This window comes from Theropithecus gelada, chromosome 12, assembly GCF_003255815.1.
Source record: "Theropithecus gelada isolate Dixy chromosome 12, Tgel_1.0, whole genome shotgun sequence".
Classification (NCBI taxonomy): domain Eukaryota; kingdom Metazoa; phylum Chordata; class Mammalia; order Primates; family Cercopithecidae; genus Theropithecus; species Theropithecus gelada.
In genome coordinates, this window is record NC_037680.1 from 92,741,050 (window position 1) to 92,762,994 (window position 21,945).

Sequence of the window (21,945 nt, forward strand, 5' to 3'; positions counted from 1 at the left end):
AATGTGAATACAGTCTCCCCCCTTTCTTATTTTGGCCTCCTTTTCAAATTTCTTTGTTGATTTCTGACACAGATATATTGCTGCTTTTTTTTCTATTGAAAACTATGATAAAATGTATAGTCCTCTTTTTATTAGACAGTCTGCCTGGGTGCAGTGACTCATGCCTGTAATCCCAGCACTTTCAGAGGTTGAGGTGGGCAGATCACTTTAGGCCAGGAGTTTGAAACCAGCCTGGTCAACATGGCAAAACCCTGTCTCTACTAAAAATACAAAAATAGTCAGGCATGGTGATGTGTATCTGTAGTCCCAGCTACTTGGGTTTCTGAGGCATGAGTATCGCTTAATCCCGGGAAGCGAAGGTTGCAGTGAGCCAAGATCACACCAAGCTGCACTCCAACCTGAGCGATAGAGCAAGACTCTGTCTCAAAAAATAAAAGTTAAATAAATAGGCCGGGCGTGGTGGCTCATGCCTGTAATCCCACCACTTTGGGAGGCCGAGGTGGGCGGATCATGAGGTCAGGAGGTCGAGACCATCCTGGCTAACACGGTGAAACCCTGTCTCTACTAAAAATACAAAAAATTAGCCGGGCGTGGTGGCAGGAGCCTGTAGTCCCAGCTACTCCGGTGGCTGAGGCAGGAGAATGGCGTGAACCCAGGAGGTGGAGCTTGCAGTGAGCCGAGATCGTGCCACTGCACTCCAGCCTGGGCGACAGAGCGAGACTCCATTTTTTTTTTTTGAGACAGAGTCTCGCTCTGTCGCCCAGGCTGGAGTGCAGTGACCGGATCTGAGCTCACTGCAAGCTCTGCCTTCCGAGTTTACGCCATTCTCCTGCCTCAGCCTCCCGAGTAGCTGGGACTACAGGCGCCCGCCACCTCGCCTGGCTAGTTTTTTGTATTTTTTAGTAGAGACGGGGTTTCACCGTGTTAGCCAGGATGGTCTCGATCTCCTGACCTCGTGATCCGCCCGTCTCGGCCTCCCAAAGTGCTGAGATTACAGGCTTGAGCCACTGCGCCCGGCCTTCAAAAAATAATAATAATAAAATAAATAAAAATATTGGACAGTGTGAGGTTTTGTATAGAAAGTGTGAATGTAAATATTTGTGGATTACCTTTGGGAGAAAATGAAATGTGGAGAAAGTTATCCAGTATATTTTGTTATGAAATAGACTAAAAATTTCATAATAGGCATGAGCAGACAAAATAATGTAGCTAGAGTAATTGTTCTGGATTTTTGTCTGTGCCAAAGGGTGTATTAGGTTTTTCATCTTCTATCAATCGGAATCCCAACTTTCCTTGTTTTCCCTTTGTGTTTTGGAATGTAAGATTCTACAGGAGAGAGTTAAAAAGACTTGGACAGTTGTGGATGCAAAAACCCTGAAAAAAGAAGATATTCAAAAAGAAACAGTTTATTGCTTAAATGATGATGATGAAACTGAAGTTTTAAAAGAGGATATTATTCAAGGTATGTCAGTAAAGAGTTTTCACTGTTGCCTGAAAGACATTTTCTTTAACATGATACGATACGATGCCAGCTGGAGTTTGTATTATTATTTGTTTAAAGTTACGTCTTTGAGTTACAACAGTTTGAAAGGATAATGAGACCCTAGGTCCTTTAGCTCATTTGTTGGGTCTTAGGCAGGTTGGTTCTCAGGATTACGCTTGGGTGTTCCATCTCTGAGTTTTAAATGTCTTAAGTGAGAATACTTGGCTTTATTTTAAAGTTTGAAACTCACTAGCTAGGAGAATGTTTAATATGGCTGAACTAAGGTTTTTTAATTTTATTTTTGACTTTCATGGTGATGATTCTTGTAAGTGCCAACTTCAGGTTTTATATCATACCAGGGGCTGAAAATTATTTGCATTTATTATATTGCTTCATATTAAATAGAATTTTTTAAAAAATTGTACTCCTTTATTATACCCATTTGGATTGAATAGTGTGTCTAGATGGCATCTTTATCCAGAGGACTTAGAAACTAGCTGAGGATATCTGTATGTTTAAGACCTAAAATTATTAAGATACCAGATGATGTTTAAGATAGAAACCAGAGTCCTTAAATAAATATTTTGCCAGGCTATTCACTACCCAGTATAGTTTTGATTTGCAAGTCTTGAAAATAATTCTTTTCCTCTGTGACACTGTATTTCATCTTACCGTGTATGTTTGTGTGTGCTGGAGGGGAGGGGGTTGTTTAAAGGTGGTGGTGATTATGATTCCTTCCTTTCTCCTGATGGATTGTGTATAGAATGTAATTAATACCCTACAATTTCTTTTTATTTTTTTTTTTTTGAGACAGAGTCTCGCTCTGTCGCCCAGGCTGGAGTGCAGTGGCGCGATCTCGGCTCACTGCAAGCTCCGCCTCCCGGGTTCACGCCATTCTCCTGCCTCAGCCTCCCGAGTAGCTGGGACTACAGGCGCCCACAACCGCGCCCGGCTAATTTTTTGTATTTTTAGTAGAGACGGGGTTTCACCGTGGTCTTGATCTCCTGACCTTGTGATCCGCCCGCCTCGGCCTCCCAAAGTGCTGGGATTACAGGCGTGAGCCACCGCGCCCGGCCAATACCCTACAATTTCTACTAATTATTGAGTTCAATTCTGTAGCATAGAACATGAATTTTGGAATCAAACCTGGGTTAGAATCATGGTTCCATCATTGGTTAATCATTTGATCCTAGTATAATGACTGGCTCATAGCAGGAAGAATAGCATGATTAAAGGCACAAGACCAGGAAAGTAGGGGGACTTCTCAGAGATACTAAGTAGTCCAGTTGGGTTGGTGTATTGAGCATGTACAAGTTAGTACTTGCGGGTAGCATCTAATGGACAGCCTGCATTTTCTCTTTTAATCATCAACGACCATCTTATGAAGCAGGCATTCTTTGTTATTTCCATTTTATGGATAAGGGAACTGAGGCTGAAAGATACTCATTCACATATTCAAAGCCACAGAGCTCTCAACTAGCAGGACTTGGATCTAGGCCTGTACTGCTTCAGAGTCTGTGTCTGCATACTATTCTGAATTTGGACTGAGTAGTGAAGGGCTTTGGATAATAGGCTAAGAGTTTATGCATAACCTTGAAAACAACGTGGAGCCACTTACGGTTTTGAGGAACCATTGGGGCTATGTTTTAGGAAGATTAATATGACAACTGGTTGTAGGGTGGATTGGAAGGAGAAGGACCTAGCGACGAGGATGAATGCCAGTTCTTTTGGTTGTTAGCAAAGAAGGCATCCCTGGTTATCTTAGGCAAAAAGGAAATTTATTGCTGGGGCAATGGAGAGGGAAGAGTTAAAAACTGCTTGGGTTCAAAGTGAATCTTTTCTCCTGTACCTTTTTGTGGTTACCAGCTTACTTTCTTTGCCTATCCTCCAATTTCCAGCCCCTAATCAGCTAGCGGTTTTGTGTGTGTGTGTGTGTGTGTGTGTGTGTGTGTTTTTTTTTTTTTTTTTTTCTTGAGCCAAGGTACCAGTATACACATGTGTGCAAAGGAATATGGTTAAATGTTGTAGTCTGTTGTAAGTATACAATGTACAAAAGTTGTAGTTATATGCCCTTTAAGTAAATGAACAAGAAAATATAAAACAGTTTTAGTTAGAACGTTCGTTACAAGTTACACGATTCACACGATTCAAGTAAGAAGATGACTGATGACAGAGATAAGTTAAGACAAACATTTGGTTTAGGTACCAGTCTTAATCATGTGCCATACATTTCCCTGTTAATTTTTGTTGGAATTTTTGGTTTTGTCACTAGCTTTTTAAAAAAGACATAAATGGAAATAAAAATGTGTTTCTTTTTTGAGATGGAGTCTTGCTCTGTCACCCAAGCTGGAGTGCAGTGGTGCGATCTCAGCTCACTGCAACCTCCACCTCCGGGGTTCAAGTGATTCCCCTGCCTTAGCCTCCTGAGTAGCTGGGACTACAGGCGCATGCCACCATGTCTGGTTAATTTTTTTTGGATTTTTAGTAGAGACGGAGTTTCACTGTGTTAGCCAGGATGATCTCGATCTCCTGACCTTGTGATCCACCTGCCTTGGCCTCCCAAAGTGCTGGGATTACAGGTGTGAGCCACCGTGCCCAGCCTAAAAATGTGTTTCTTGTTAATAAAATAGATGTCATCAACAGACTAACACTAGATCACAGAATCTGTCCCTGGATATGAAAGTTTTATTGTGTCTTGGAGTAAAGATGCATGTGCTTTTCCTTTGCATTTATCCAAGGCCAGAATCCTTGGATTTTGATGCTCCTTCTTCCCACAAAACATATACTGTGTATTGAAAGGGCGTGATTTTCCATAGAATACAGGCTACAGAACAGGGTTGAACTTTCTTTTTCTTTTTTTTCGAGAAGCCAAGAGCCTATATTTATGGGAATATCCTATGCAATTAAAAAGAAAAAAATACAATTAAATCCCAGAAATAAAAGAAATTTAAATATAGAAAAATATACAACTTATCAATTAGATATTTCCAAACAAGAGTTTTAGCTTCTGTCAGGCATTGCATATCTCCAGCATGCGTTTTTGAGAACATTTTGTTCTGAAAATTTCCTGTTGGCATTTTTCTCGTAGGTCTCTAGGTTTCTGAATAATGTGTTCTTATGTTTACAAGTCATGCTGTACTTCAGTCAATCTATAGTTTATCTTTGGAGGATAACTAGTACGTTATGTTTGTAAGATTTTTTCTTTTAGGCTGGGTAATCATTAAGGTAACTAGATTGCAAAATATGCTACTTTAAAAAATGTAATTAGATTTTAATCGTCTCTATATTGTATATGTGGTTTGTGTATCTGCTGCTGCTTTTTCACCATTGATCACAAGGGGCAGTAATCTGATTCCAGGGAATAGAAGATGGAGGCTTGGTCTGGCATGTGCGTGTATTGTTAATGTATGCATAGAGCTAATTTCAGCTTGTAGAAAATGAGGCCCCATATGCTTAACAGATGCTCTTCCCTTTTTCTCCAGGGTTTCGCTATGGAAGTGATATAGTTCCTTTCTCTAAAGTGGATGAGGAACAAATGAAATATAAATCGGAGGGGAAGTGCTTCTCTGTTTTGGGATTTTGTAAATCTTCTCAGGTACAGTTGTGAACAAAATGAATGAGCTTTTTCCTAGCTGTTACTTGAAATGGTGTGCTTTTGATTGGTCATTTTGTTTGTAAGGTATATTTATTTCACTTATTTTATTTTTTTTTGAGATGGAGTTTTGCTCTTGTTGCCCAGGCTGGAGTGCAAAGGCATGATCTCAGCTCACCACAACCTCCGCCTCCCGGGTTTAAGCGATTTTCCTGCCTCAGCCTCCCAAGTAGCTGGGATTACAGGCGTGTGCCACCACGCCTGGCTAATTTTGTATTTTTAATAGAGATGGGTTTCTTCATGTTGATCAGGCTAGTCTCGAACTCCTGACCTCAGGTGATCCGCCCAACTCAACCTCCCAAAGTGCTGGGATTATAGGCGTGAGCCACTGTGCCTGGCCTTATTTCACTTTTAATCTTTCTGAAATGTAGTCTGGGGGTTAATGTTGCCGTGGTATGTATTTTATACATTAGGAAATTGAGGTTCAGAGCCATTAAGTAAATCTATATGAGCATAGTAAACTAAAAATATAGGATGGTTTTTGAATGGGGAATGGAAGTGGAGATGAGGGGTATTTGAATTATATGGGCCTAATCCTCATCCCTTTGAGACTCAGTCTTCTTGAGCTGGTATTATGGTGAAAGTGCTCATAATGTCTCAACTCTAGAGGTGAGAGGGCATAACAAATACATGAGAAACATTGCCCAATACAGCACATGGCATGTTCTTAAAAATAAACCCCAGGCTCCAGATTTCATAGATGAGACAAAGTTCATCTTGATAGATAAGTGCAGGTGGTTATGATTTTCAGAACTCTTCAATACTCGTTTTCTAATCTGATATTAGTAGAGCTGTCTTGACCCCTCTTGATACTGTGCTAGATAAGTTAATTGAATTTAAGCGGGTGGGGGGAGAGACATGCAGTACTCATTTTCGATTTAATTTCTCTTTCAGCCCTTCCCCTCTAATTCTTCATTCAGGCCTCTACTGTTCATCAGTGCCTCGTTGCTACTCTTAGGAGGAAATGCAAACCACTTAGCTTTGTTCTTAGACTTCATCGTCTGATCTTTGCTAATCTCACTAATCTAATTTTTCACCTTTCCCCTCACACAGTGGCACTGTACTACTCCAAGAGCTATTCTCCAAATGTATCATGCTTTTACAGCACTCCAGACTTTGATTCTTTTTTTTTTTTTTTTTTTGAGATGGAGTCTCGCTCTGTTGCCCAGGCTGGAGTGCAGTGGCCGGATCTCAGCTCACTGCAAGCTCCGCCTCCCGGGTTCCCGCCATTCTCCTGCCTCAGCCTCCCGAGTAGCTGGGACTACAGGCGCCCACAACCGCGCCCGGCTAATTTTTTGTATTTTTAGTAGAGACGAGGTTTCACCGTGGTCTCGATCTCCTGACCTTGTGATCCGCCCGCCTCGGCCTCCCAAAGTGCTGGGATTACAAGCGTGAGCCACCGCGCCCGGCCCAGACTTTGATTCTTACTGTTTTCTCTGGAACGCTTGTGCCCAGACTTTTCTCTTAGTTCCTCTTTGTCCTTTTAAATCTCAACTTAGGTGTCACCATTTGCAGAAACCTTCCCTAATCCCTCATGACCAGACTTATTGCCCTCCTTATGTGCTCTTACAGCACCGTGTAACCTGGGCTGTAATACTGTACTGCAGTTAATTTCATATTTATCTATTGAAGCTCCTCAAGGGCAAGATTATATTCTGTTCACTGTTGTGTTTATAGGACTCAATGTTGGACGTATGCTAGATACTCAGATATTTGTTGTGTTGAATTGAATTAAAATTCAGGTATTAAGATGTTATTAGTATCTGAATGTTTTTTAGTAAGAGGATTTTGAATGGAATTTCTTAGCAATGTGTGGCATTATGGTTATACATGTTACTTATTTTGGATCAAAACCAATTCTTTTCCTCTCTTGTAGGTTCAGAGAAGATTCTTCATGGGAAATCAAGTTCTAAAGGTCTTTGCAGCAAGAGATGATGAGGTGAGTTGGCAGCACGTCTTTGAGGTAGTGCTACAGAATTGAATTGTAAGTCTGTGAAAACGAGTTGTTTGGCGCTTTTATAGTTTAAAATGACATGAATTATTGCAACAGGAGTGGGAAAATCCACTAATCTTTAACTGAAAATGGAGATATGGTAAATGAATTTGTGTTAGCATGGGCACAAGACCCGAGGACATGGAGACCAAGGAAGTATTAAAAACATTTTGAACAACTGCATTTAAGTATGGGAATTTCACAGTCAATTGTTAAGGAGGGTTGGGGTCAGGTTGACATTTTGTGTTGTCATAAGCATCCTGGATGTGCACTTCAGTGACTCACTAGACTGCTTTCGTCATTGAGGAAATGTGTCTTTTCTCTATTCCTCTCTCAGCGCTCTTTTTCTGCCTCCTCAAGATACTTTGTTTTTAGGCTGGTTTTGCTCTCGCTAACAGCCCATGACTGCTGCATTCTGCACTCATATCTGCTCTTTCTGTAAATATTTTCTATTTGATCTCCAAGTTAGAACTAACTTTGTTGGAGATGTTGATTTTAACTGGAAGTTTGCAGTCTACTATCTGTTTAAGGCAGCTTAAGCAGGTTTCCAAGATCTTGAAGTATTTACATTTGCAATTAATAAACTGGATGTAGAAGAATATTTTTTGTATGAGGTGGGGGTAGGATGGTGGTATAACTAGTATAGTTCTCTTTTTCTCCTCACTTCTGGAAGGTAGTTGGTTGCTGATGTAGTGAATGACTATGCCATTATTATCTCAGAACAGTTAAGGGAAGAAAATGTTTGGCTTCTACGCTGTTCTGAATGAATTATTAGAGCAGAATATTAGCATACAGGAATCTTCAAGTTTGAAAATCCTAGTTCATGGATTTCTCTTGAGTCAAACCCTGTTGGGAATCATGGAAGTCTGGTATATACTGTCAAACCACAACTTAGCTGAAGTTTTATTTTGTTTTGTTTTTTTAAGAGACAAGGTCTCACTATATTTCCCAGGCTGGCCTGGAACCCCCTGGGCTCAAGCGATTCTCCTGCCTCTGTTTCCCAGATAGCTGGGACTATAGGTGTGCGCCACCATTCCTGGCTTCTGCTGAAGTTTTAACTTCCACTTACTGTCTCATTACACAAAGAACATTCTGATCACTTCATGAGACTTGCTAGGTATGCAGTGAGGAATCACGAAGCTGTGATGAGACACACATGTTGGGTAATTATGTAGACTTGCTAGCTAAGGGCAGCCTTGTGGATTGCATAATTCGAATCTGGCCTTATACAAACACTAATTTCTGTATATCATAGGACCACTTTGAGGTAACTCAAGAAAAAAAAATTTATCTCCTAATGGCAAAGGGATACTTTCTAGTGTCAGTTTTTGATGTAGTCAAAAAATGAGAATATCTAATTGGAGCTTATGAGATAAGCAAGGGAGTAAGGAAACAATGTCATATGAGGACTTCCAGTTTAAAAAAAAAAATGCCTGGAGGAGACTTGTGTAGGTAGGCAAGTGTAGGAGAGATGACAGACATAATAGCACTCTTCATGCATTTGGAAATTATCCTGTAGAATAGAAATTAAACTCTGCTTCATATTAGAGGGGTGAACTGGAAACAGCAGGTAATGGTTTTTGTTGAAGATGAAGAATTATTTTGTCAACAAGAATCACTGTCCTCACTGGATTGTTTTCTTGTAAGATGGTCAGATCCCCATTTCTATAAGTTTACAAGAAAGGTATTTATCACCCCCAGTCAGATGTACATGTGGGTTGTTAAACTAGATCAATACTGTTGTTTTTTAGCTCAAATACTCTGATTCTTTGGATAATTCCCTCTTATAGTTTTCTCTGGTCATTAGCATATAATTTTTTGTGTTGAGAATCTATACTTTTATGTGCTGATTTGCACTGTGTATAGAAAACAAGGGGGGAAAAGAAAGGAAGGAAATGGAGCTTTAGTTGAGTTATACACAGGTGTAGTACTGTCTTACCATGTAGCAGTCATTCACAGCCCCATCCTTCCTTTTTTTTTTTCTGGTACGGAGTTTGGCTCTTTATAGTCCAGGCTGGAGTGCAGTGGTGTGATCTCTGCTCACTGTAACCTCTGCCTCCCGAGTTCAAGTGATTCTCCTGTCTCAGCCTCCCAGGTAGTTGGGATTACAGACACCCGCCACCACGCCCGGCTACTTTTTGTATTTTTAGTAGAGACGGGGTTTCACCATGTTGGCCAAGCTGGTCTTGAACTCCTGACCTCGAGCGATCCGCCCCCCTCGGCCTCCCAAAGTGTTGTGATTACAGGCGTGAGCCACCATGCCTGGCCCCTTCCTTCTTTTAAACATCCTAATTGGTGTTATCAAAGACATATAAATAAAAAAACTTCAAACAAATTGAAAGTAATCTCTTCCTCAGATTCTCATTGTGTTTATCTAGCCCTTTCTTATGGGACTTAACTATTAGAACATACATGTTCCGTATTTGCTACATACCTACATAGCTCATTTCTGCTAGTAAAGAATGTATTAGTTAAGTGAGGTCAGGGACTCATCTTTGTTTTTTCACAGGGCTCAAGACAGTGCCTGGCAAAGAACAGGCACTGAGTAAAATAGCCTTTGAACTGAACTGAAAAAGTAATGATTCTGTTATGAAATTTGTACAGGATTCTAATGGCCAGGTCTTGGGGTCATAGGTTTTTTGTTAGTTTGTTTTGTTTTTGCAACAGCATGGCTGAGAAGTCGTAGTTTTTTAACTTTGATAAGGTTAACCATGATAGTGAGAAAAGTACATAGTGTTTGGGGAGTTCTACAGAGAGAGAGAGAGAGAGAGAGCTGACTAAGGTAAATCTGGAATGGAGAAGGTATCAATTTACTAAGCCTTCAGAAAAGGTTAGAAGCTGGAGAGCCAGAGATTAGTAAGGGGGCATTCTAGCTAGCAGGAAATGGTGTGAGCAAAGGCCAAGTATGAGACCTGCCCCCGATCATTGATAGCTCAGTAAGGCCAGAATAGAGGAACCACTGGAAGGGAATGACATGATGAGCTCTGTAAAGAGAGCAGGCTGTGAGGGAAGAGATGGATTTGAAAGATAGTGTAGAGGTAGAATTGGTAGAGTTTCGTGAACATTTAAAAGGTGAGGGATGAGGCCCCGTACTTTGAGAGGCTGAGGTGGGTGGATCACTTAAGGTCAGGAGTTCGAGATCAGTCTGGGCAACATGGCAAAACGTCATCTTTACTAAAAATACAAAGAGTTAGCTGGGCATGGTGGTGTGTACCTGTAATTCCAGCTACTCAGGAGGCTGAGGCACAAAAATTGCTTGAACACGGGACACAGAAGCTGCAGTGAGCCGAGATAGTGCCACTGCACTCCAGCCTGGGGGACAGAGTGAGACTCTGTCTCAAAAAAAAAGTGAAAGATGAGAATGGTGTGGTGGCATTATCAAAGACTGGGGTTTCCAGTTTGGTTGATTGGGCAATGATGTTAATGGAAATAGGGAATCCAGGAGGAGATTGTGGGGGAAAGATAGTAAGTTTAGGTTTTAGTCTTGTCGTGGTGAATGTGAACCGTTCATAGTGAACAGTTTGAGATAACTGAGGATGCCGTGTGAAATATCCACCAGCTAGTAGGCAATCTAAGTCTAGATCTTAAGAGAATTTTAAAAATGAATGTACAGGCCTGGCACGGTGGCTCATGCCTGTAATCCCAGCACTTTGGGAGGCCAAGACAGGCAGATCACCTGAGGTCAGGAGTTCGAGACCAGCCTGACCAAAATGGAGAAACCCCGTCTCTACAGAAAATAAAAAATTAGCCAGGTGTGGTGGTGGATACCTGTAATCCCAGCTACTTGAGAGGCTGAGGCAGGAAAATCGCTTGAACCTGGGAGGCGGAGGTTGCGGTGAGCCAAGATCGCACCATTGCACTCCAGCCTGGGCAGCAAGAGCGAAACTCTGTCTCAGAAAAAAAAAAAGAATGTACAGATTTTTGATTCATCAACTCGTGGGACTGGATGAAATAATCCCCAAGTAGAGTTTTAGAGTGAGAGGAGGAGAGAAAGGCCTAAAGTAGAATTTACAAATTGGGGAAAAGAGAACAATCGGGAGAATGTTGTTTCTGAAGCCAAGGAAGGAGAAAGTATAGAGACAGCAGAATGGTGAGATGCTACTGTCAAACAAAAAAATCAGGAACCAAGGAGTTGGCAATTAGGAGGTGATGGGTGACTTCAGAGGATAATTTTAGTAAGGAAGTGGGGGCAGTAGCTGGACTAGACTGAAGAATAGTTATGCACTAAGCAGTGGAAACAGCATGCCTATTATTTTATGAAATTTAGAGGTAAAGACAGGAAAGATACAATTTATGGAGTGGGAGAGACAAAAGATTTTGTTTAGGAGGGCTGAGATGAGTTTATTTTTAGGGTAAAGATAAATTTAGAGAAGGAAGGTTGGAGCAGTAAGACAGGATTTAGTTAATGAGATTAGTCCCAGAATAGCTGCTGTAAATGTAATCAAAAGCAAATGTGTGCAGTTCGTCCTTAAAGTAAGGGGGCACCTAAAAAATATAAAATGGAAAGAAAGTGATAACAGTCGTAAAGTATTTAGTTCTGTTGTGAAAACTCTCACATGTTGAATATGTGTTAATACATCCATCTTTCTTACCAGGCAGCAGCAGTTGCACTTTCCTCCCTGATTCATGCTTTGGATGATTTAGACATGGTGGCCATAGTTCGATATGCTTATGACAAAAGAGCTAATCCTCAAGTCGGTGTGGCTTTTCCTCATATCAAGCATAACTATGAGGTAAAACCCAAAGTCTTAATGTTTTTTTTCTTCAGTTCGTTTAGTCTAAGTAGTGTTGCTCAGCTGCTAATGTTCATGGTAATTACTTGGGGGTCTTGTTAAAATGCAGATCCTGATTCTGTAGTTCTGGGGCAGGGCACCGATTCTCCGTTTCTCTCAAAAAATGCCGATACTGTTTTGTGAACCACACTTTCAGTTGGAGGAAAAAGTATACATTATAAAAATAATATAAGAATCTTTTAATTATAAAGTATTATAAGAATCTCTTCACTAAGTATTATGAAAATCTTTTTAGATTAAAAGAATCTAATCCATAAAGGTTCACTATGGCCTTTTCTTGGTTCTCATCCTTCTTGACTTATTGGAACCAAATAGAAAGAGAAATTACCTCCATTTTTACAAATGAGAACTATGAATACAGGTTGAGGATGTGATTTTGTTGTGATCCTTGTGCTACAGTTTATTTAGGGCTCTCGTGTAAAATACAGTTCTAAATTCCTTACCGTTTCCTCTGTCTCAGAGAATTTACTGTGGCAGAACTGGAAAGAGAAGGCACATGTCTTGACATCCAGGTCAACCTTCTGCACCCCAGTCTTCTCATTTGTTGTATTGGTCATGCAATTTATAGCAATCCTTTAGTAGTCTGTCTTTTATGCATTTCTCTTATATTTAATATTCTTTATACTATTTGCAGTTGTGAACAGCCAATAGCAGAAATCAAAACACTTCAATTTTCATGTGCCAGAATTGGGCTGTCTGATGTTTAAAATCTTTCTGTTATGCTACTTTCACAGAATTTGGGATTAGTTTTATATTTTTTCATTACTTTGATCATTTCTGCATTTACCTCCTTTCTTTCTCATTAGTGTTTAGTGTATGTGCAGCTGCCTTTCATGGAAGACTTGCGGCAATACATGTTTTCATCCTTGAAAAACAGTAAGAAATATGCTCCCACTGGTGAGTTTGTTTTCGTTTAGATCACTCATTTACTCTGCACACACTGTTCTTGGGAAATCACCTGTCTGCTAGTTATTGGTTGGGGCCAGGTATTTACAGGGTTCAATTAGTTGGATTTCCAGTCATACACTTACACACAGTAATGATGAAGGTGGTTTACTTGGTGTTTTTCCACTAGTAGCGATAGGTTGGCCCTAAACTCATCCAACACTGTCCAGTTTTTGCCTTGGAGCATGTACCTAGGGGAAAACTTGATGGTAATGGATGTCCATCTCTAGTTGTGAGCAGAGTTTGCCCCTGCTAAAGTGAATCTGAGTAGTATCAAACCTGTGATTTCAGTGTTCTGTGTAAAGTCTGATGTAGCTTTGAAATGAAAAGTGACAGTGCTGAAGATTAACTTTTCTCTTTGCCCCGTTTTTGTAGTTTGCACCAATAGTCCAAGTCTCGTTGTTACTTATTTCTGGCTTTTAGGAGTTACTTCAGACTTGGTATGAAAGGCCCTTATTGAGCATCCGGCTGCAAATGTCAGGGTCCTATACAGAATGATTCTTACAGCCACAGGTCCAGTCTTTCAGAGAGTCTATCATTTAAAACAATTGTAATAAAATATAATAGGGGGCAGAAGTAGAAAACATACCAAAGAGAACAACAAATGATGCGTAGATGTTTTAGTTTATAAATTTAAATATACTGTCTCTATCAGTGCAGGATTAGGGAATTGTGAGGTGGGTCTCGGAACTCAATTCTTTCTGTTATTTTGGCTAGACCCTGTGGAAGTAGTGTGCTATCAACAGGCCAAGAATCAGTTGGTTCTCTAGGGCCTGTATCTTTACCTTCCTTCTACAAATGAGTCTGTCTGCATCACGGTGGAGGCAGGCATGGACCTGATTGTATGGAAGTTGCCACTGTGTTACAGTATTACTCTGTCTCTACTTCTTGGTAATTCCAAAACTTAAATGAGTAGAATATTTAATTTAATTACTTACTTATTTGATACAGGGTCTCACTCTGTCACCTGGATGGAGGGCAGTGGCATGATCATAGCTCAAACTCCCTGTGTATTTGTTTTCACTCTGCTGATAAAGACATACTGGGAAGAAAAAGCGGCTGGGGAGGCCTCAGAATCTTGGCAGGAGGCGAAAGGCACTTCTTACATGGTGGCAGCAAAAGAAAATGAGGAAGAAGCAAAAGTAGAAACCCCTGATAAACCCATCAGATCTGAAGTGAATAAATCTAGAGACTTATTCACTATCATCAGAATAGCACGAGAAAGACAGCCCCTCTGATTTGTTTACCTCCCCCGGGTCTTTCCCACAACATGTGGGAATTCTGGGAGATACAATTCAAGTTGAGATTTGGGTGGGGACACAGCCAGTTCTGGCTCAAGCAATCCTCCCGCCTCGGCCTCTCAAGTAATTGGGACTACAGGTACGCGCCACTACACCTGGCTAATTTTTAAAATTGTTTGTAGAGAGGGAATCTCACTATGCTGTCAAGACTGGTCTTAAACTCCTGGGCTCAAACAGTCCTCACATCTCAGCCTCCTGGAATTGGAATTATGGGCATGAGCCATCACTTCCAGCCCAGAATATTTTTAAAAACCCACTTTGTTAATAGTTTATTTTGTTGACATAAATCACTCAGTATCTAAAACATTAAATACCTTCTGTTATCTATTTTCTGTGAGTTAGCATTTGTTTACATTTTCTCCATTGGAAAAATGGACCATTAAAGTTATTTCGTGTATTTCCCAGTAGATGTCTATGTAGGGATGCAATGCCAGGATGATCTGGCCTCCTACTACCTTGTAGTAGTAGGTAAAAAATCACTGAATGTTCACATGTACAAGCACTGCCTCCTACCTGTTGCTGGGAGGGCCTTGAATTAGCAAGTTCAAGATGGTGTTGGCTGTGCCATTGCCTGAAACCTCCCCTGAAAAGTCCATAAACAGGTAGAAAAGAAATATCTCATGATAAATACTGTATGCTCTTTTATTTTGTTGTAGCTGTACGAAAGAGATATTTGAAAAGGTGCAGAATAGAAGTATAATGTACTTTTTAGAAACTGCTTACTCTCTTCCACCTTTTGCCTGGTGACTGTGGATGTTCCAAAAATAGTGCCTCAGGTTCAGCAGCTGAACTGCTGTATAAATCAGCAAAATGAAAGTTACACACGGTAGTTTAGGCAGAAGTTATCTTTGGGAGCGTTGCCTTTCATCCATATTGCTTTGGGCTGTGCCATTTTTATTGACTGAGTAGATTTTTATTGAGGATCACTTATTTTCTATTAGTATTAGGAGAGACCTAAGGAAAGAGGATGTCATATTTCTGCTCTCATGGAGCTTGAGAGTTTGAATGGAGTAGGATAAGACATGTACTCAGGTGTGATTAGTTTCATGGAGGCATTGAGAGAGGAGAGAGCTTATTGTGCCTTGGTAGATTGTGAAGGAATCAGCTCACCCTGATCCAGTGGTGTCTTCCTGTTAAGGTACTGTACTCTGATAAAAGTTATATTAGTCCTTAAAATGCTTATGCTTCATTACCAGAGAGATTTTTTCTTTTTAATGTTTTTCTTCTTTAGCTAATTACTAGTTTTTAAAATATTTGCTCAATGAATACTAAATATTTTGTTCCAATCTCCATATAGGGATTGTTTTTTATATGGCTGTATTCCTCTGAAACAAACTCTCTTGCTTTTGATCTGATACTCCATTGTTAAAGGCTCACTGAACGGTAGAACTGGAACCTAATCAATCAATCACTCTAAATCGATCTTTTCATGGATAAGAAAACCAAGACTTGAGTTAAATGCGTGCATAGCTAGAGAATACTTTGGCAGGGCCAGGACTGTATAACCTGCCAATATTGCTGTGGATAGCTCTACATAGAAAGCATTTGTTTTCATGGAGAATAATAAAAAATAATCATTTTTCTTTCTGCTTCTCTATCTTTAAGAGGCACAGTTGAATGCTGTTGATGCTTTGATTGACTCCATGAGCTTGGCAAAGAAAGATGAGAAGACAGACACCCTTGAAGACTTGTTTCCAACCACCAAAATCCCAAATCCTCGATTTCAGAGATTATTTCAGGTGAGAGAGGAGGAATAAACAAGTTTTATTTCTTTTAAATGAAAGAGAGCTCAGTGCAAAGTTACAATCATTGGCCAGTCCTAAATAAATGTCTTTATTCTCTAAAGGCCCCATTTGCTCTATTTAATGAAAGAATAACATCTTCCTCTCTTACTTCAAAAGGTAAAAATATTCTGAGCTCTTAAAAGGAAAAATAAAGTTAGAATGTTTTCTTTCTTTTCTTTTTTCTGGAAGAAGGTTACTTAAACAAAAAAAAATACAGGAAGGCCGGTTACCCATGCTGGAATGCAGTGTTGTGATCATAGCTCACTGTAGCCTCAAACTCCTGTGCTCAAGCACTCTTCCCAACTCAGTCTCCTGAACAGCTGGGATTGCAGGCACATGCCACCATGCCCGGCTAATTTTTAAAAATTTTTATAAAGACAAGTTCTTGGCCATTGTGCGGTGGTTCACTCTTGTAATCCCAGCACTGTGGGAAGCTGAGGCAGGTGCATCACTTGAGGTCAGGAATTCAAGACCAGCCTGGCTAACATGGTGAAACCCTGTCTCTACCAAAAAATGCATAAATTAGCTGAGCATGGTAGCACACGCCTGTAATCCCAGCTACTCAGGAGGTTGAGGTGGGAGAATTGCTTGAACCTGGGAGGCGGAGGTTGGAGTGAGCCAAGATCACACCCCTGTACTCCAGCCTGGGCGACAGAGTGAGACCCTGTCTTTAAAAAAAAAAGAAAAAAAAAGGTTCCTAGGCTGGTCTTTAACTCCCACCTCAGCCTTCTGAGTAGATGGGACTAAAGGTGTGTGCCATTGCCCCCGCGATGGCTCTTTTATATTTTTTCAGGGTTTTCTCCTGTATTGTATGTAAATAACACTTTTCTTCGTTTTCTATATCAAAATAGTAGGAGAGCTTGTGTGAACTCTATAATAACATTGTTAGAGAAGAAGTGTTCTAGTGCCACATTTCTCAAAAATTTCATAATTAAAGGGAGCATGGGGTCAGATAAAGAGGTTATACTGTGAAATTAGTAAAGAATAATTAAAATACAGAAAATATAAAAAATGTACTTCTGAATCTTAGGCCAAAGGAATTGGAAGGCAGAGATTGGATTAAGGTAAACTGGGGAAGTTGACAAGAGAGCTGACTTATGCTGAGGAAGGTGAGGGCTAGACCATGGTTGAAGGAGAAAGGAATATTCCAGTCCTGGATTCAGTTGATGAGAGCAGGACATAGGCTTCTCTGAGCCTCACAAAACTGAAAAAAATTATAAGCAGCTTTTTTAGGCAAGCTGTTGCTCACAAAGGAGCAGAGGGCCCTCTTCGGCAGCTTGGGGGTAACAGGGCGTGTACTGGAGAGACCACAGATTCTCCCTTTTGACTCACTTCATGAAACATCTGTAACTAACTTAAGTTCGTATTGGGGCTTGTGATTTGAGGGATTGTCTACTTGAAAGAAACTGCCTGTTTTTTTGATAATTTTAATTCTCTTAAGTAGTGAAAAAAATCTTTTGTTCTAAAATCAGAAATGTGAGGCTTAACATGTGAAGACTTGACTCTGAATACTCATGCCCCTCAATTTATGATGGGGATACATGCCTGTAAACCCATCTAAATTGAGAATATAAGTTGAAAATGCATTTATTACACTTAACCTACCGATTGTTATAGCTTAGCCTCACCTATTTTAAATGTGCTCAGAACTCTTACATTAGTCTACAGTTGGGCACAATCATTTGGCAGCCTAATGCACTGTAGAGGTTGTCTACCCTTGGGAGCTGCAGCTTGATATCACTGTCCGGCATTGCAAGTGTCCTACTGAGTTCTACTGAATGAGTATCGCTTTCACACTATTGTAAAGTAGAAAAATTATAAGTTGAACCATCATAAACCAGGGACCATCTATACTGCAGCATGCTAAGTGTACTGAAGTATAAATTACAGATATAAAAATCCTTTGGTGTTTTTTGGCAAGTGTACTTGAAGACCTAAAGCCTTACGCCATTTGTAGGAAAGGTAGGAGCAGACCAGTTCAAAGCTTACCAAAATGGTTCACTATGGAGAAAAAGAGAACTTCTATTAATGCTATTTTGCACACTTATCTAGGGTAGGTTGTATTTATCTTTAATAAATGTTTCTTGGAATAACAGACAGATACAAGCCATAGATGCAGGCATTTTTATATTCCAAAGTGGCTGCAAGCACAAGCTTTGATTTTTATTAGTTTGTTTTGTGGGGGAGAGCTTTTAATATGGCTTATCTGTATAAAGACGTATCTTTACTAGGACATATAAACTTAAAAAAACTTATTTATTGAGTACTAATAATGGACCACATGCTAAAGATACTATAAGCTTACTTCTTTTTTTTTTTGAGGCGGAGTCTCGTTCTGTCACCCAGGCTGGAGTGCAGTGGCGTGATCTTGGCTCACTGCAAGCTCTGCCTCCCGGGTTCACACCATTCTCCTGCCTCAGCCTCCCAAGTAGCTGGGATTACAGGCGCCCGCCACCATGCCTGGCTAATTTTTTTTTTTTTTTTTAGTAGAGACGGGTTTTCACCATATTAGCTAGGATGGTCTCGATCTCCTGACCTCGTGATCTGTCTACCTCGGCCTCCCAAAGTGTTGGGATTATAGGCGTGAGCCTCCGCGCCCAGCCAAGCTTGCTTCTTTTATGGACCCCTCTAGAAGAGTGAGAAAAGTACAGAGATAAAAAACCAGTAGTTAAAACAGTGGTTGGAAAACACCATGAGAATAAGAAGAAAAAGATTTTTGCAAGTGGGTGACTTAAGGAAGGCTTTGCTGAGGAATGAGCATTCGGACAGAGTTCTAAAAGAACGAAGGGGATGCATGTTGTAAGGAGAGCATGCCATGCAAAATAAATGATGTGGAAAAGGTTGAAAATATGAAGAGCTAGGATGTGGATCCCTTTGGCTGCAGTATAAGTTCTGTATGGGAAAATGATGGAAAAGGTGACAGAGAAGTTAAATTGTAGGTAGGTTGTGAGTACCTTATATGCCACAGTCAGTCATTTGGATTTTACAGCAGTGGGTAATTATTAAACAATTTTCAGTGGCCCACTTGAAGGCTTAAGAGTTAAAGCAGTGATGGAGAGAGTGGAGACGAGAATCTATCCTTAAGGCATTTAGAAGGTATAGCTAGAACTTGAGTGATTGATGGAAAATAAAGAGGAATTGAAGATAACAGGATCCTAGCTTGGGTGACTGAAAAGATGATGTCACCATTCAATGTGATAAGGAATACAGAATGAGCAGGTGGAAAAGATAATTCATTTGTTTTCACAAGAGTTAAATTTGAGAAAATCTATTGGATATCCTGGTATAGTCACTCAGTGAGAAGTTAGAAACGGTTGCAGAGCCCAGAAGACAAGTCAGGTCTAAACACACAGATTTGAGAGTCCTCCTCATTGAGGCAGAAAGACAAGTGAGTCAGATCGTCTGGGAGAACACATTGGGTGAGAAGGAGAGAACTAAGTAGAGAACCCCAACATATGAGTGAACAATTAGACATATAAAAAAGGGCTGTTACAAAACAAAACCAAATGCTCTTCCCTCCATCCCCCAACAAAAATCAGGAAGGTAGAAAATTAGGAGAAATGCATCTTGGAAGGCACAGGAAGAGAAGACTTGGAGAGGAAGGAATCCCAAGTCAGATGCACAGTGGCGAGTAGAGGTGAGCTTAGCAAAGGTCTTTAGGAATTCGTAGTCCAGTTTGAGGACTTCGGGGACACAGAATCAGTTGAGTAGTGGTGTGCAAGCCAGGTTACAATGCCTAGATGAGAAAGACTTCCTGATGGAGAGAAAGAGAGGACACAGTAATCTGTAGGAGGTTGTGGGACCCAAGAAGGCTACTTTTTTCTTTTTGAATGAAATACCAACAGCTAAGGGTAAATGAGTTTGGAGAAGGAGAGAGAGATTAATAATCAATTTGTTATCAAGAGATTAATTCTAATTTTGGAAAGAAATGCTAAAAATATATAACGGTTAAAACCACCTTTTAAATAATTGATGAAATGTTGCTAAAATCAGTATATTAGTAACTTCTGAGCTACTGTGGTCTGTAGGTTTTTCCTCTAATCTTTTTCAAATTGTAAAAATCACATTGAGTAACAGTTGTTTAAAAGAGAAATAAATAGGTCAAGAACTGTGATCTCAGCTTCCCAGGCACTCAGAAATGTCAGTTTCTCATAATCCCATTTTTTTAATGCATTGGGAATTTTTTCCTGAATGAGTTTTATAAGTATCTCGCTTAGCTTAATTTGCCTAAAATGTGACCTTTCAGAAAATACGAGAGGGAGGTTGGTACTTCAGAACATCTCTTGTAGATCCTTTATTATTGACTTACGGATGATGACACTGAAAAGATTGCCTGGAGTTTATGCTGAGAATCTGGAATGTTTTTCAGTAGGAAGGCTGAGTAGGATACTTGTCCATTGGTTGTTCTAGCCCTTTTCCAAGATATGTCAATTGGATATCACAGATAGAATCTTTAGGAGTTTATGAGAGGTAGTCCGCTATGTTGGGTGTTTGATTACTGCTTTACATCTTTAGGACTTTCTAAGCTGTTATTAATGAACCAAGGGAGAACACTATGAATAAAGGATTATGCATAATAAGAAGGTGGAGGGGGTAGATTCACAGAGTTTGGGATCATTTGGATTTGCTTAAACAATTTTGGGATTATCTTGCTTTACATTGAATAGGCCTGATGTTATTGATGCTCAAGGGAAAGTCAAGTAATTAGGAAAGAATAAAGCAAGCATCAAACTCTTGAGAGTAATTAATATGTACTATGGAGAAGGAAGAGCTGTGGTTGGTGGTTGAAATGGGGAGAGAGCAGGGAGAAGCGCATGGAATTTCTGGAGGAAGTTGGTACTTAATTCCTACCTCAGGGTTTTTGAAACTTACTGGACATTGACTCTTGGATGATACTCACTATTAAACCTAAGCATCTTTTATTTTTTTAGAATAGAAACTTTCAGCTTACGTTTTCCTCAGTGTAGGAGAGGAGTCCATGGGATAGTATAAATCATATACTTTGTGATAGGAGTAGTATTTTGAAATTACAGGAGCTCTTCAGCTCCCTGGTGTTCTGTTTGTTTTTTTTAGAATTGCGAATTTATAAGTTGTTTAAAAGTGGAATAGTTATACCTTAATTTTGGAATTAATCTTTATCGAAGGAAGGAAAACGTCAATCAACGGATAGTTTCATTTCTTTCTTTGTTTTTTAATGACATCTAATTTTACTGCTTACCTTTCTATACTCCTTTTAGAGCATTACCTTTTCTGGGCAGGCCAACGCCTGGCATACTGCCAAGGCCTGGCCCAGTAGACTTGAGGCAGGATAGGTGGTTGAATGAGGTGGCATGCTGTGCAGAACTTCACTCATATAGGCAGTGGAGAACCTGTCCTGGCCTTGATCTTGGTGCCCCTCCCCCTTGGTGTTGCTTCTTGACACCACTGTCAACAACTAGAGCCCTGGAAAAGAGCACTTTATTCCTTCAGCCCTTATCTGCCAGGTGCTTATTATGTGCCAGGTAGTATTTTTGATGCTTAGAATTCATTCAGCAGTAAAGAAGAGAAGAGCCCTACTTGTAAGGAGGAAGGTTAGATAATAAACAAGTAAACTAGAAAATTGGTAATTTTAGATAATGATGGAGGCTATAAAAATATAAAATAAGAGAAGTGACAGAAAATGACTAGGGTGGTAGGATGGGGTGGAGGGGCTACTTCATATAGAGTGTCAGGGAAGTCCTCTCTTTGGAGATAGTATCTCAGCAAAGACCAAAATGATTTTTAAAACAAAAAGGGATGAGGGTGGGGCTAACTCCTTCGAGGTTGAGGGAAAGACAGAGGAGGCAGGGGTAGCATTAGGTCCAGGCCCCAAAGGTGGGATGAGCTTGGTGTACGAGCGAAGCAGGAGGAGCCCAGCCTGTTGGGATTGTGAGTGAGGAGAACAAGTGGCTGGCAATGCGATCAAGGAGGCAAGCAGGGCTGCATCACAGGATCCTAGGGTATAGTGAGCAGTTC

At 40.3% G+C, this 21,945-nt stretch overlaps 1 protein-coding gene across 3 annotated transcripts in view; it reads left to right on the plus strand.

Moving 5' to 3' along the window:
• The window catches only part of XRCC5 (X-ray repair cross complementing 5), a 98,328-nt gene that overhangs the window by 18,414 nt on the left and 57,969 nt on the right, over positions 1–21,945 (plus strand). For all 3 annotated transcript variants that reach the window (XR_003122126.1, XM_025404556.1, XM_025404557.1), the window contains exons 8-13: positions 1,324–1,462; positions 4,966–5,078; positions 7,012–7,074; positions 11,724–11,861; positions 12,728–12,818; positions 15,773–15,906. Coding sequence is in view for 2 of the 3 variants with exons in the window: in XM_025404556.1 (XP_025260341.1) it covers positions 1,324–1,462; positions 4,966–5,078; positions 7,012–7,074; positions 11,724–11,861; positions 12,728–12,818; positions 15,773–15,906 (678 nt within the window). In the remaining variant the exon portion in view is untranslated. The remainder of the gene's footprint in view (positions 1–1,323; positions 1,463–4,965; positions 5,079–7,011; positions 7,075–11,723; positions 11,862–12,727; positions 12,819–15,772; positions 15,907–21,945) is intronic.